The sequence below is a fragment of the Hemitrygon akajei genome, chromosome 1 (assembly GCF_048418815.1).
Source record: "Hemitrygon akajei chromosome 1, sHemAka1.3, whole genome shotgun sequence".
In the NCBI taxonomy this organism is placed as follows: domain Eukaryota; kingdom Metazoa; phylum Chordata; class Chondrichthyes; order Myliobatiformes; family Dasyatidae; genus Hemitrygon; species Hemitrygon akajei.
Window position 1 is genome coordinate 139432273 of NC_133124.1, and position 17015 is coordinate 139449287.

The 17015-nt window shown below is 41.4% G+C and overlaps 1 protein-coding gene across 6 annotated transcripts in view; it reads left to right on the forward strand.

Annotated features, from left to right (window-relative positions):
- The window catches only part of itprid1 (ITPR interacting domain containing 1), a 141597-nt gene that overhangs the window by 41362 nt on the left and 83220 nt on the right, over nt 1–17015 (forward strand). For 4 of the 6 annotated variants that reach the window (XM_073052475.1, XM_073052465.1, XM_073052496.1 and 1 more), the window contains 3 exons: nt 8010–8063; nt 9208–9259; nt 15089–15169. The exons of 1 other annotated variant lie outside the window; for it this stretch is intronic. In XM_073052475.1, coding sequence (XP_072908576.1) covers nt 8010–8063; nt 9208–9259; nt 15089–15169 — 187 coding nt within the window. The remainder of the gene's footprint in view (nt 1–8009; nt 8064–9207; nt 9260–15088; nt 15170–17015) is intronic. One more of the 6 variants, XM_073052507.1, reaches the window with a different exon arrangement.

Below are 17015 nucleotides of genomic sequence, written 5' to 3' on the forward strand. Positions count from 1 at the left end.
GGAGCGAAGATTCCAAGGTAACACTAAGAGGTGTCTCCTTGTGCACAGCTCCAATGAGAATCATCAAGAATTCCTGTTTAGGACTACAGCTGAAATCCACAGTCATAGTCATGGGTACATTGTTTTAAAATTTATAAAAAATCTATCGATACTCAAAATCAGCGGATCCTGTACTGCAGACTCAGCTGGCAAGTGCAGTTCCCCTTTAAAAAATGGAAGCAGGAAAGGCGTGTTCGTCTATAGGTACTATTGAAACACAGAAGCTTTAGACCCCATTCCTGTCTACCCTTTTGGCAAATGTACAGTCTCTAGAAGGTAAAACTGAAAACCACAGAGCAAGGTAGAGATATCAAGGAATGCTATGTACTTTGCTTCAAGGAAACATGGCTATCCCCGGCCTTTTCAGACACCGTGCTGCAGCTTGATGGCTTCACCATTCTCCACAAAGACAAGACAGCTCCGTTTTTAAAGGCAAAGGAGGTGGAGTATGCTTTATGATTAACTCTTCGTGCTGCACAGACATGGCAATTCTGCTCACCTGACCTGGAGCATCGAGCAGTCAAATGTCGACCATTTCATCTGCTGAGCGGGTTTTCCACCATCATCTTGATAGTGGTGTTCATTCCACCTCGAATTAGCAACAGGCAGGCACTGGAGGAGCTGAGCACCATAATAAGCGGGCACAAAACAGTGCACCCTGATGCACCCCACTATGATTCTGGGGTATTTCAACCAGATCAACTTGAAGAATTCTCCACACAACTACCACCAACATATCACCCTTGGAACACTTGACCACTGTTATCCCAGTATCAAGTACATTTACTGTGCCATCCCACACCCACACTTTGCAAAGTCAAGGGAGGCAAATAAGCACTTAACAGAACTGCTTTGGATGCATGCTTAGCCCACTGCTGTGCTCTTTCTACACCAACAGCTGTGTGGCTAGGCACAGCTCAAATGCCATCTATAAATTTTCTGATGACACAATTATTGTTGGCAGAAATTCAGCTAGTGGCAAGGAAGCTTACATGCGTGAGATAAATCAGCAGGTTGAGTGGTGTTGCAACAACCTTACGCTGAACATGAGTAAGAACAAGGAATTAATTGTACACTTCAGGAAGGGGAAATTGAGAGAGCACACATCAGTCCTTATCAAGGTATCAGGAGTAGAAATACTGATCTGTTTCAAGCTCCTGGGAGGCAACTTCTCTGAAGATCTATCCTGGGCCCAACACATTGATGCAATTAGAAAGAAGACATGATGCATGTCTATGTCATTAGGGGATTGAAGAGACTGCGTAAAGCTGTAACCTCGGCTCCATCATGGGCACTTGCCTCCACAGTATCAAGGACACCTTCAAAGGGCAATGCCTCAAAGGTGGCATCCATCATTATGGACCCCCATAACCCAGGATGTGCTCTCTTCTCGTTGCTACCATCAAGTAGGAGGCAAAGGATCCTAAAGACATGCACTCAAAGTTTCAGGAACAGCTTCTTCCCTCCACCATCCAATTTCTGAATGGACGGTGAACCCATGAACAATACTTCACTGTTTTTTCCTCCTTTTTTGTACTACTTACTTAATTTATAGTTTTTTAATTACTATGTTTGTAATGTACTGCTGTTGCAAAATGACATATTTTACAATAAATGACTCTGGAATAATCCCATGAACGTGATTACCTCATGGGATAAGAGAGGAGTATTATATATTTATATTCTGTGAATATGAAATATAATAATAAAAGATAGTGATGACATAATGTAAGCTCTAGATACTGGGAGGTCCTTGTTGCTTGAGTTTGAATAAACAATCTTGTTTAAAGCTCCTACATCCTTTTATAGCTAACTTATATATAAATTGCCAAAACTGTAGCAATATCCAAAGTCAACATAAAAATACACTATATGTTTATTTAAAAATAACTTGAGAAGTTGCTAATATGTCTTAAGCAGATGTACTAGTTCTGTAGGAGAGAGGGTAATGATGTTTAATCCTCAGTAAGAGGACTGCATCATAGAAATGTTGGTCAGGAAGGAGGCAGTGTATCCAGCTGGATAGATGAGGGCACAAAGACTAGCAAAAGAGAACATGGAGGATTTGAGGATTATGATCAAAAAGAAAGCAATAAGTATCTCTGAAGAATATCTGAAGGCTAGAGTGTAGAACAGATTTATTGCACATCTTCAAATTTCCATGCATTGTATTTAACAGCTCAGCTTGAAATTCAAAACCCAGCTATGTCATTAGTCTTTAATGCACTTGTGCCATATTTCATTCAAGCAGCACTTACGATGAAATTTTTATGCATGATCTCCCTTCAATCTTAATGATCATTTTCAATTTTTAATTCTAATAAAGGTTGCCAACTATATGGCATTGTCCCAGCAACCCTTCTTTCAAAGTGACTTGCTTTGACTTTTTTCATGTTCTGTTTCAAGAGACAGATTTGCAGTCTGAAGAGTAGTTTGGAACAGGACCTTCTAATGAGCAACCACTCTGGATCAGCTCTGTCCATCTCCTGAGTTCAGTTCAGACAGACAGTACTGGTACTGAATCAGAAGAACAAAATTTAAATGGAAGCTGAAAGTTAAAAACAATCTTTAGCCAGTCTAAAACAAGAGTAACTCTGCAGATGCGAGAAATCTGAGCAACACACACAAAATGCTGGAGAGACTCAGCAGGCCAGGTAGCATCTATGGGAAAATGTACAGTTGATGTTTCGGGCCGACGCCCTTTGGCAGGACTGGAGAAAATAAGATGAGGCGTAGAGTTAAAAGGTGGGAAGCAGGGAGGGAAAAGCACAAGGTGGTAAGTGAAATCGGGAGGAGGAGGGATGAAGTAAAGAGCTTGGAAGTTTATTGGTGGAAGAGATACAGGGCTGGAGAAGGGGGATTCTAATAGCAGAGGACAGAAGGCCATGAAAGAAAGAAAAGGGGGGAGTAGAACCAGAGGGAGGCGATGGGCGGGCAAGAAGATAAGGTGAGAGAGGGAAAAGGGGATGGGGAATGGTGAGGGGAGGAATTATTGGAAGCTCAAGAAATCAATGTTCATGCCATCAGGTTGGAGGCTACCCAAAGGTGTTGTTCCTCCCATCTGAGTGTGGCCTCATTGTGACAGTAGAGGAGTCCATGGATTGACAAATTTTAACCAGCCTATTCATGCCCAAAACTTCCTCAATGAAATTGTTGTCAAATAATTCATTTGACATAGTGTTCTGATTCCCACAATATTTTTTAAACTGGGAGGTAATATTTCAGGCTTGCACAGGAGGACTAACAGAACATAAAACAGAAAAACGCCCTTCAACCAGTGATATTGTGCTGAATAAATTAATAATCAAATGTCCAACTAAACTAATCACATCTGCCTATCCAATGTCATATCCTTCCATTTCCTGCACATTCATCTGCCTAACCAAGAGCTTCTTGAATGCCTTTATCATACCTGCCTCCACTGCCACCCTTCGCAATACATTCCAGGCACCCTCTACTTTGTTTAAAAATAGCTTGCGCTGTACATCTCCTTTGAACTTGCCTGCTTTCACCTTAAATACATGCTCTCTGGTATTAGACATGTCATCTCTGGGAGAAAGTTTGTGGCTTCTCATCATCTTATAAACCTCAGCCTCCGCCACTCCAGAGAAAACAGCCCTCATTTGTTCAACCTCTCTTTATAGCACATGTACTCTAATCCAGGTAAACTTCTTCAGCACCATCTCCATGCTTACTATAATGGTGGAACCAGAACTGAATGCACTACTCTAATACAAAATAATGAGAGTTTTACTAAAGCTGCAATGCAACTTGCTGACTCACAAACTCAGTTCCTTGACTAATTAAGGCAAGCATACCACATGCGTTCTTTATCACTGTTATGGTCCGGTCTGGAGCCCGCATTTCGGTTCTTGATCTGGACCGCGAGCTCCGGACTCCGGGTCTTGTAGCCGTCCCTCCTTTTGCCCTTGAGCCCAAGTAGTCACACTCGTGGATCATCGTGGCTTGTTTGGACTCAAGGAGGTGCACCTGATGCCCATCGGCTGGCGGTGTATATAGGGGGCTCTGGGACTGAGTGGAGTTGGGGGGTTGTCTTGCTTATCCTGTTCCTCCGGTTGCCCTGGCTTGGAGTTCCCCTTGTTAAAGATGAGTTCTTCGAGTAAGTCTGGCAGTCACCCTGGACCTAGTTCCCTTCCTGTCCCTTGCCTCCATCGAGCAAGCCTGGCCAGACTGCCTTTGCCTGGCGGGGGACTTTGCCGACGGGTTGTGCCCTGCAACCTACCCAGGTGCCCCGTAACCTGCTCAAGCCCCTGTGTTCCTGCCTGAGAGGTCCGGGCCCTGCCTAGGAGTTATGCGTCCTGCCCAGAGGTCTCTGCCCCTACCTATCCCTCGCTGCCGACGGGTTGTACCCGCAACCTACCCAGGTGCCCGGCAACCTGCTCAGGCCTCCGTGTTCCTGCCTGGTAGGTCCGGGCCCTGCCCAGGAGTTATGCGGCCCACCCAGTGACCCCTCCTAGACCCTGCCTGAACTCCGGGATCCTGCCTTGCCTGCCTGAACTCCGGGATCCTCCTGCCTGCCTGAACTCTAAGACTCTCACATCACCTTGAACGTCACGTCCCTCATGCACACCACAGTCTCCACATCTTGTCTCTCATTTAGTTGTTACCTTCCTGCCCCTAGTACTTCAGTGCCTGCGTCCTGCATTTGGGTCCAGCCTCCTGTCCCCTTATGACAATCACCCAATTGACTGGGTAGCCATTGTGGAGCTATGGAGTTGGTTCTCAACATCCCTCTGCACATCAATTCCATTTAGAATCCCACTATTAACAGGGTACAGTCCCTTTATATTTCATCTACCAAAGTGCAACATCTCAGATTTGACTGGGTTAAACTCCATCTGCCATTTCTCGGCCAATACCTGCAACTGATCTATATCTTGTTGTATCCATTAGCAGTGTCCTATGCTATCCACAACACCACAAATCTTTGTATTGTCTGCACAATTACTAACCCACCAATCTATATTTTCATGCAGTTGATATATACATATCAAAGCAGAGGTCCCAGTATGTATCCCTTCAGAACACTACTAGTCACAGACCTCAAACCAGAATAAGTCCCATCAACCACCATCCTCTGTCTTCTATGGATGGCTAATTCTGAATCCATACAGCTAATTCACCATGGATCCCATGCAAATTAATTTTTTGGCTAACCTTCTCATGAGGGACCTTTACAAACACCTTATTAAAATCCAGGTAGACAACATCTACAGCTCTACTTCCATTAGCTTTGACACCTAATCAAAAAAACTCAAATTAAGATAGTAAGACTCAACTTGCCTCACCATGCTAACTGTCCCTAATGAAGTAATGTTTTTCAGACTGTTCATAGGTCTTATCCCTTATAATCCTCTCCAGTAACTTTCCTCAAATGATGTGAGACTACAGTGATGTCTCCATTTGCTTTCTCGAAGAATAGAACAACATTAACTGCTTGCCTGTGGCTAGAGAGGACACAAAAGTATTGGTAAAGGCTCTCGCAATCTCATCTCTTGCTTCGCTCAGTACTTTTGGATATATACCATCAGACCCTGAAGACTTACCCACCTTAATGTTCTTCAAGAGAACCAACACTACCTCCTTTATCTCAAAATGGCAAAGCATGTTTCACATATTTCTCCTTATCCTTTGTTGTATATTCTCCTTGGTAAATACTGATGCATAGTACTCACTTAGGACCTCATCCTCTGCCTCCAAGTGCACCTTCCCATCTTTAGCCTTGACTGTTCCTAACCACTCCTAATTATCCTCTTGCTCGTGATGTACTGTATGTATAGAGTATATTGGAATTCTCTTTAATCTTACTTGCTAAGGACTCTTTTCCTGTCTTTCTTAATGCTCTTCTTGAGTTCTTTTCTTTCTTTATAATCTTCAATGACTGTGGAAGTTGCAGCAAAGTAAAGGGTAAAATGGTGTGCTAACAGATCAGAGCAGACACTTTGTATAGCCTTTCTATGCATTGAAGTTCACTAAGACAACAGTCAAGATGATAAGTTAACAGCAACAGTGTGCAGATATGGTGCAGTCACCCAGGCTGAACGTGGCCCCTGAACACTGAACTCTTGTACAGCACAGCCTTCCTGTTCATACATGGGAACCAAGGACATTGAGCACACTAAGATAAAGATCAAGATGTGAACAAAGGTTTCTAGGGAAACACTTACTATTGGGAAGCTATTTTACTAATTCTCAAATATTATTGGCCTTTATCATGTAGTTTTAATTGGGTAATAACACCTGAAGTATGTATTATGATTGGTATTTAAATATGCAAATAATGGGATTCAGAAGTGCACAAAATTTCTATTGGATTAATATTTGTTTACAGCTAGTCAATTTCTGTATTAAAATGTCATTTTTTCCCCCTCAAACTTCACAGCAGTTTGATACATGGTTCTCTTTGCTGCACAAGTGGAAGCTGTCAAAGTCCAGTTAATCGGTAACATCTGGGCTCCATTTAATTTCAACTTCTTAAGCCTTACATACGCTTCCTTTATCTCCTTGATGAAGTTTACTACCTCTGCCAACATTCAATGTCCCCTGATCTTGCTATCCTTGTCCTTCAATCCTATCTAAGCTACAGTAGCTGTCATTTACTCTGTGAAAGTGGACTTGAATCATTCTCCACATGTCAGATGTAGACTTGTCCACAAACAGCTGTCTCCAATGAATTCCTCCTAGTTTCTGCCTAAAACTTTCATAATTTGTCCTACTCCATCTTGAGGTTCTGCCATAAGATCCATACTTATTCTTATCTTAAACTTTAAGGAGTTGTGCTCACTGATCCATAACTGTACTCCGACTGAAAGGTCAGTCACCAGGCCAGGCTCATTGTCCAGCTCCAGGTCCAGTATGGTCTCTCCTCTTGGCAAAGTGCCTACATATTGATTTAAAAAACCCTACTGGATGCACATAACAAATCCTTCCCCATCTAAGCATCTTGCACTGAGGAGGTACCTGTTTAGACTAAGGAAGTAGAAGTCACCCACAACTATAACCCTTCAGTTTATTCACCTTTCCCTAATCTGCCTGCATATCTGTCCTTCAATATCCTGGTGGCTACAATGGAGTCTGTAGTGTATTCCCATCAGAGTGATTACACCTATCTTATTTTTGAGTTCTACCCATATGGCGTCAATGGATGAGCCCACTCTTATGGATCCTCTCTGACATTGACTTTGATTAAGAGTGATACTGCCCCCTCTTGTTTATCTCCCTCTCTTTCCTTTCTAAAGCTTTGAAACCCTGGAAAAATAAAACATCCATTGCTTTCCTTCTCTCTGTTAAGTCTTTGTAATGGCTACAACATCGTAGTTCCATGTACTGATCCATGCTCTAAGTTAATCTTACTCACAATGCTGCCAGCATTAAAACAAACCTGCTCCAAGCCTTCTATCCAATTCTGTCTATTACCTTGATCCCCTTTGTTCTTGCTGGTCATGATACCTACCTTCTTCTCGATCACTTGATTTTCTGACATATTTCTCTTGTTCCCAACACCCTACCAAATGAGTTTAAACCCTCTGCAAATCCTTCACCCAGGATATTGGTTTGCCTCCAGTTAAGCTGCAACCCATCTCTCTTGGACAGATCACCCTATCCCAGAAGAGGCCCAATGATTCAAGAACCTGAAGCCCTGCTCCCTAAACCAGTTCCTCAGCCTCTCATTCATCACTTTGAACTCTCCATCCCTGTCTTAACTAGCATGTGGCACAGGAAGTAATCCAAAGATTCCTATCTTCAAGGTCCTGCTTTTCAGCCTCTTTCTTAAGACCCTAATAGAAGTACAGCAGACAGAAGTGTGAAATTAATCTGCACATGCTGCTCTTACCCTGAGGTGATCACGAGACTGTAAAATTCTCTTCTGCAATTTTTCATTTAAACAACTGCTGCTTCTGAGAATAAAGTTGGTAGGGACTGATAAACTCTCATGTCTGGCCCATCAGAAATCATGCAGAGGATGAACAGCACAGAAGATGACTTAATGCTGGGAGTGGAAGGTAAGCAGTATTTATTTTTCTCTCTCCTTTGCGTTCCCTACCAGCTCAGTTCTAATCCTGTTCTGTTCATTATTTCAGTGATTCAGGGACAGGAACTGTGGGAAATAACTTGAATTAATTTGCAATAGTCTCATTTCCCATTGACTTTTACAGGTTGACCCTATGGAGACAGTTTCCTGATTTTTACAGGCTGGTCCTAGGGAGAACTAGGAGGAGGGCCATGGTGAAGATAGGACAGAGAACTCCCAAGACAAAAATAAAAGGATTTTTTTTTGTAATTTATTTTTTATTTAAGTTCATCATCAAACAAACATTTCCATAAGATGTATTTCAGACATTGTACATATATATCATATAATCATATATATCACAAATCTCCACAAAGTATTTATCTGAGGTATACACTTATAGAAAAGAGTGGAAAGAAAAAAACAAGCAAAAGGAAAGAACTATGTACAAGTAGGAGTGATCTTTTTTTAACAACAGGTTCATTGATTTGTGAGAATAAAATCAGGCCTATGAGGCATTATGTAGTTAAACCATTTTTCCCAGTATGAATCAAATTGTTCCAGCTTATGGTTAACAGATGCTGTTATCTTCTCCATTTTGTAAATGTCCATTGTAATTTCCATCCATGTATTTAAAGTTGGGCTCTCCTGTGATAACCATTTCCTAGTAAGAGTTTTTAAAAAAAAATTATTGTTACTATGCTCATGTCACTTGAATTTCATAAGAAGTTAATTAAATATTTTTGAGAGATGGACCAGCCTCAATTCCAAATGCATCAACTCCATTTGCACATTCAAACATAGCTTCCTGGAAGAACAACTAACCATTTATAATTTCCCAGAAAACAAATACTAATGGGAAAGTGGAGACACTTTGAGGTGTTGATCTGTGCCAAGACTCATTTGTGACAAACCACAGAAGTGTGAGTTTTGCTGGATCAAACCATAACTTAGATTCATCAGCTGGAATATGGGTGTGTGATTAAAAGTTGACTCCCTATGGATTGTCTACCAATCAAAATGGAGGACTGTTACACAATACTTGCAATGTATTTAAATACAGTCATGTCTGACAATTTGGTGAGATCTATTTCTCGGTTTAATACATTGACAAATATTTCTTTTTAATCTTACAGCTATGATATATCCAAGTTCAATACAAAACATGTCTTTCAAAGAGTATGTGAGGTTAGTTCATTTTTTATAACTGAATTTAAGACAAAAATGAAATATTGAATGTGGCACAGTATATTGGAGATTCATCGCGGGTTATGTTTTATAGAGCAGAACAACTTCATCCAAATAATTTCACGATCGTGACTGCTTTCAGAAGCTGATTCTGAAAGCCAGTTTTTGAAGGATAGCAGAGGTACTTGCTTAACGAATCACTTTGAGTCCCTCTGTCGCCCACACTTGCATCTCTTCTGTCAAAGGATAAGAGGGAGTTGAGAGTACCAGAGGTAAATTGGAAAACAATGTTGACCTGAAGGTGAATGTGCACAGAGCTTCACAAGTCTAGACAAATATGTTGGGGGCACAATTGCAATATAATTTCTATACCTGCTACGTCCAAAATCAGTGCTACTGTATAAATGATGGTAGTGGACTGGAATGGGTACGACACAATATTGGTTCCAGCACTTTTGAGTTGACATGGTGTGGCTTCGGTGCCTACATCAGGACCCTTTGGTTGAATTGGATGATAAAGCATAGAACATAGAACAAAGTAAAAACAGAACAGGAGCAGGCTCTTTGGTCTACAATGTTGTGTTGAACCAATTAAATTAGAAATCAAATGGCTAACTAAACTAATCTCTTCTAACTACACAATGCCCATATCCTTCCATATTCCTGATATTTATGTGTCTATATAATCATTTCTTAAGAGTCTGTAATGTTTTTGCCTCTGCCACCACTCCAGACAATACATTCCAGGCATCCGCCACTCTTCATAAAAAACATGCTCCTTATGTCTCCTTGGAAAAAGATATTGTCTGTCTACTCTATCGATGGCTTTCATAAGCTCAAAAGATCTCCCCTCAGCCTCTACCACTCCAGAGAAAACAATCCAAGTTTGTCCAACTTCTTGTTACAACACATGCCCTCTAAAACCAGGCAACATTCTGGTAAACCTTTCTGCACCCTTTCCAAAGCCTCAACATTCTTCCTGTAATGGGGTGACCAAAACTATATGCAAAATTCCAGATGCAGCCTAACTAGAATTTTATAAAGCTGCAGTATAATGACCTGACTTTTGATCTCAATGCCTCGACTAATAAAGGCAAACATGCCATATGCCTTTTTAACTACCCTATAAATCTGTATAGCCACTTTCAGGAAGCTATGAACTTGGACTGCAAAATCCCTCTGCTCACGTTTGATCTACCAAGATTCAGCACTTCACATTTAGCCTGGTTAAACCGTCTGTCATTTCTCTGTCCACATCTATATCCCCATGTACTCTTTGCCAGTCTTCTACACAATCCACAACATAATCAGTCTTCATGTCATCTGTAAACTTACTAACCCACTCATCTACATTTCCATCCAGGTCGTTTATATATGTCATAAACAGCAGAGGTCCCAGCACAGATCCTTAAGAACACCACTATTAGACAATAGACAATAGGTGCAGAAGTAGACCATTCGGCCCTTCGAGCCTGCACCGCCATTCTGAGATCATGGCTGATCATCTACTATCAATACCCGGTTCCTGCCTTGTCCCCATATCCCTTGATTCCCCTATCCATAAGATACCTATCTAGCTCCTTCTTGAAAGCATCCAGAGAATTGGCCTCCACTGCCTTCCGAGGCAGTGCATTCCAGACCCCCACAACTCTCTGGGAGAAGAAGTTTTTCCTTAACTCTGTCCTAAATGACCTACCCCTTATTCTCAAACCATGCCCTCTGGTACTGGACTCTCCCAGCATCTGGAACATATTTCCTGCCTCTATCTTGTCCAATCCCTTAATAATCTTATATGTTGCAATCAGATCCCCTCTCAATCTCCTTAATTCCAGCGTGTACAAGCCCAGTCTCTCTAACCTCTCTGCATAAGACAGTCGGGACATCCCAGGAATTAACCTCGTGAATCTACGCTGCACTTCCTCTACAGCCAGGAAGTCCTTCCTTAACCCTGGAGACCAAAACTGTACACAATACTCTAGGTGTGGTCTCACCAGGGCCCTGTACAAATGCAAAAGGATTTCCTAGCTCTTGTACTCAATTCCCTTTGTAATAAAGGCCAACATTCCATTAGCCTTCTTCACTGCCTGCTGCACTTGCTCATTCACCTTCAGTGACTGATGAACTGATGAACATGACTAATGCCAGACCTCCAGCCAGAACAAGCCTGTTCTGAATCCAAATGGCCAAATCACTATGTATCCCTTGTCAAATGCCTTGCTAAAACCCTGTAAACAACATCCACAGCTCTACCTTCATCAATCACACTTGTCACCTTGTCAAAAAACTCCATCAAGTTAGTAGGACAGAACTTGTCCCGCACAAATCTATGTTGGCTCTCCCGAATTAGGCCATGGTTTTCCAAATGGTCATAAATCTTATCCCTAAGAATATTCTCTATTAACTTCCCTACTACTGGTGTAGACTCGCCAGTCTTTAGTTTCCAGAATTATCCCTGTTTCCCTTTTTGAACAATGGAACAACATTAGCAACTCACCAGACCTCTGGGACCTCACCTGTGGCTAGGTAAAGGCCCCAGTCTCGTCTCTTGCCACTCTCAATAACCTGGAGCATATCCTATCAGGTCCTGGGTACATCACTTTAATGCTCTTTAAGAGGTTCAACACTAACTCTTCCTTTACCTTGAAATGCCCTAGCCTATCATACGCTCAGTACTGATCTCCCTACCGTCCATGTCCTTCTCCTTGGTAAATACTGATGTAAAGCACTTATGAAGGACCTCACCCACATCCTCCACGTCCAAACAGATGTTCTCCCCTTTAGCCTTGAGCTGGCCTACCCTCTCCCTAGTTACCTTCTTGCTCTTGATGTATGTATAGAATGCCTTGAGATTCTTGTTAATCCTTCTTGCCATGGACTTTTCTTTGCCCCCCGCTGGCTTTCCTAATTACATTCTTCAGTTCATTTCTCACTTATTTTTTAATAAGGGCTGTGCTTGATGCTAGCTCTGTATGATGATTGGAGGTAACATCCTATAACTCTTCAGAAAATTATTAGGCATGTAGCTTCTGTAAACATTATTTAAAGAAAACCTTTCCTTCATTAAGATAAACTTAAGGCTCCCAGCATGCTTTCAACATTCTTTAAAACCTAGCTTTTTTTTGCTATTTTGTATAATCTTCCACTTATAATGAGATCTACATTGACTTGTGATTTCCTGGTGGGAGAGTATTTGCCTGGTTCCATTCGTGATGCATAATTATAATGGGGTTTGAAGGGGTTTTCCTCGTTGGCATTGACAAGACAGCTTAAGAGAGCTTAAATATAAGATGGGAGGTTTAAGAGAGGATCTGAGGAGGATAATCTTTCACCACAAAGTGTGGTTGCAATCTGGAACAAGTTGCTTGAGGAGTTGATGAAGGTAGGTACTATCACAACATTTAAGAAGAGTCCAGACAAGCACATGAATCGTCCAAGACAGAGAAGGCTACAGACAGACTGTGGATAAATGGGATTAAAACTGTTAAGGACAATGGTTGGTGTGGCCATGCTGGCCTGTTTCTGTGCTCTATGACTATCACTAGATGTGGCTCTATAAAACTGACAGAAAGAAAGAAAAGAGATAACAAAAGGTGAGTTGGTGATGGTAGTGGAGGGGAAAAATTATTCTAAATGCTGGGGATGTGAGGTACAAAAGTCAATTTTGTCCCTTGCAATCCTTTTGCTCTTAAAATATCTGTAGAATCCCTTAGGATTCTCCTTCACCTTGTCTACTAGAGCAACATGCCTTCTTTTTGCCTTCCTGATTTCCTCCTTAAGCAAACTCTTGCATTACTCATACTCCATAAGTACCTCATTAGATCCTACTTGCCTATATCTGTTATACACCTTTTTTCTCTTAACTAGTGCCTCAATATGTCTGGAAAACCAAGATTTCCTGCACCTGTTATTTTTACCTTTTATTCTGACAGGCACATACAAGCTTTGTACTCTCAACATTTTATTTCTGAACCCCTCTCATTTTTCAAGTACACCTTTGCCAGAAAACAGCCTTTCTCAATCCACACTTGCCGGATAATTTCTGATACCATTAAAATTGGCCTTTCTCCAATTTAGAATCTCAAATTGTGGATCAAACCTATCCTTTTGCACATTTACTTTGAAACTATTGGCATTGTGGTCACTGGATGCAAAGTGTTCCCCTACACAAACTTCTGTCACCTGCCCTGTCTCATTCCCTAATAGCAGTTCCAGTATCACATGCTCTCTTGTCGGGACTTCTGCATACTGATGAAGGAAACTTTCTTGAACACATTTGACAAGCTTTGTCCTATCCAGTCCTTTTACAGCATGAAAGTCCCAGTCAATGTGTGGAAAATTAAAATCACCTACTCTAACAACATTATGTTTCTTGCAACAGTCAGCGATCTCTTTACAAATTTGTTTCTCCAGATCTCCAGGAGTGTTGGGTGGTCTGTAATATAGCCCCATTAATGTGGTCTTTCCTTTTTTATTTCTCAATTCCACTCATAATGCCTCACTAGTTGAGTTCTCCAGTCTGTTGTGACAGAGCACTGCCGTGACATTTTCCCTGGCTAGTAACGCCACCCTTCCTCTTTGAACTACCTCTGTCACGTGCAAAACAATAAAATCCCGGAATATTGAGCTGCCAGTCCTGCCCCTCCTGCAAGCAAGTCTCACTAATGGCTACAATGTCATAATTCCAGGTGTTGAACCATGTCTGAGCTCAACTGCCTTTCCTACGATACCTCTTACACTGAAATTTAGTCAGAACATGTGTAGAAAGGGTAATAGAATCAAATAACAAGTTTGAAATTTCCTTTAAAGGAAAAAAATGCAAGGTCATGGTCTACATAAGAATATAAGAAATAGGAGCAGGAGTAGACCATCTGGCCCATCGAGTCTGCTCCGTCATTCAATAAGATCATGGTTGATCAGACCATGGACTCATCTGCACCTAACTGCCTTTTCCCCATAACCCTTAATTCCCCTACTATGTAAACATTTATCCAACCTTGTCTTAAATATATTTACTGAGGTATATTTGCTTCATTGGGCAGAGAATTCCAAAAATTCACCACTCTTTGGGAAAAGCAGTTCCTCCTCATCTCTGTCCTAGATTTACTCCCCTGAACTTTGAGGCTATGTCCCCTAGTTCTAGTCTCACACACCCGTGGAAACAACTTTCCTCCCTTTGTCTTAGCTATCCCTTTCATAATTGTATATATTTCTATAAAATCTTCTCTCATTCTTCTGAATTCCAGGTGACTCAATCTCTTCTCATAGTCTAACCCCCTCATCTCTGGAATCAACCTGGTGAGCTTCCTCTGCACTGCCTCCAAAGCCAGTATATCCTTCCTCAAGTAAGGAGACCGGAATTGCATGCAGTACTCCAGGTGCCAGTACCCTGTACGCTTGCAGCATAACCTCCTTGCTGTTAAATTCAATCCCTCTAGCAATGAAGGACAACATTCAATTTGCCTTCTTGATAGCCTACTGCGCCTGCAAACCAACCTTCTGTGATTCATGCACAAGCACTCCCAAGTCCTTCTACATAGCAGCTTGCTGGAATTTTTACCATTTAAATAACTTTTACCATTCCATTTTTCCAAATTGGATGACGTCTCATTTACTAACATTGTACTCCATCTGCAAGACCCTTTCCCACTCACTTAACCTATCTATATCTCTCTGCAGACTCTATGTATCCTCTGCACAATTTGCTTTTCCACCCAATCTAGATCCATTCTTTCAAAGGAACCAAAAAGATGCTGAACCAAGTGTCATCTTTTTGGATTCTATGATTCTGTAATCCTTTTTAAAAAATAACTAGTTTGTGTTAATCAATAGTGCCTTCTACTCTGAAAAACATCCACTGACAAGAATGAACAGCATAGCTTCAGCAACCTCCTTGAACATTGGACCCAAAAGGTGAGTTATTCTAAGGCAGCATAGTGCTAAGATAATACAAATTTGCTACCACCAGTCATGAAGATTGACATATAGGTATTTTAAATAGCGGGGCAGGGGTGATTTTGATCTAAAATATATTAGTTCACTTTAACATAACTGCTGGGGGCTAGATTGGCCAGCAACAAAGAAACCTATGATTTCAGTGGTGAAGTTGGGTTTACAAAAGAATGGTGAAGGGTGTGCTTTCAGGTCTGGGAACTACCTGGTTTCTTGTTTACTAAGCTGCAGTCCTCTGAAGGTAGCCATGAAACAGCTCAAAGATTCTAACCTGAAATGGCAATTGTGCTCCTTTCTTAGAGTCTAACACACAACTTTCCAAAAGGGTTCATTTCTCGAAACTGACTAGTGTTCCGGGCCCTCATTTCTAAGGCACCTACAGGCTGAGCTTGGTTGCAAATGATTCAGGCATGCCTCTGGCATTCAGAGGTACAGCATGATCACTGCAGAGGATGGAGGTGTATTTGTAGCATCTCCCAATTGCTGCTGAATTGCCATCTGGGTGTGGCTCACTATAGAGTTTTGACCTGATATGCTGATTGTGGGATCTCATTCCCTGTATATTTCAAGCTGCTTCTGCAAGTAATCCCACATTTCAACTTCACCAGAATCAGATTTAATATCACTGCCATACTGTATGTCATGAAATTTGTTGTTTTGCAGCAGCAATACACTGCAATATATAATAAATTACAGTAGGAAATATATATAAAACAATTTAAAAAGTAGTAAAAAAAAGTGAGTAGTGAAAAAAGTGAGCAAAACAGTGGGGTATTGCACATTCAGAAATTTGATGGTAGAGGAAGACAATCAGTGTAAGAGGTCATTCATTGGTGACAGAGCATGAGGTTTAAAAAGAGCTTAGTTACTTCTCAGCAGGCGGCAATCAGCATGGGATCAATAAAAAGAAAGGAGGTGTAAGCCGAGCAGCCATTGTTGGAGTGGGGTATTGTTATAGGGTTTCAGATCTCTGGTTCATTAGGATCTCTTCTGGGGAAGGTATGACCCACACAAAAATGACAAGTTACACATCTGTGTGGCTTTGCTGATGACACCACTGTTGTGGGCTGTGTCAAAGGGGGAGGGGGAATGAATCAGCAGACAGGAAGGAGATTAAAACCTTGTCTGAGTGTTGTAATAACAACAACCCCTCACTCAATGTCAATAAGATCAAGGAACTGATTGTAGACTTCAGGAGAAGGAAACCAGAGATCCATAAACCAGTGATCATCAGAGGATCAGAGGTGGAGAGGGTCAGTAACTTTAAATTCCTGTCATATAACCATTATTGTTTACAAACACCCATCATATAAATATTATTGTTGAAAAAGCACAACAGCACCTCTACTTCCTCAGGAGTTTATGGAGGTTCAGCAGTTCATTGAAAACTTCGGCAAACTTCTATAGATGTGTTGTGGAAAGTGTGCTGACTGGCTGCATTATGGCCTGGTATGGGAACCCTAATGCCTTTGAGCGGAAAATCCTACAAAATGTAGTGGATTCAGCCCAGTACATCACAGGCAAAACCCTCCAACAATTGAACACATCTACATGCAATGTTTGCCGTACAAAAGCAGCATCCATCATCAAAGATCCTCACCACTCAGGCCTTGCTCTTTCTTGCTGTTGCCATCAGGTAGAAGGTACAAGTGCCTCAGGACTCACACAACCGGGTTCAAGAACAATTACTACCCCTCAACCATTGGACTCTTGAACAAAAAGGGGATAGCTACACTCATTTAAGGACTCTATTATATTGTTATTTCATGCTTATTATTTATTGATATCTGCATTTCTACAGTTTGTT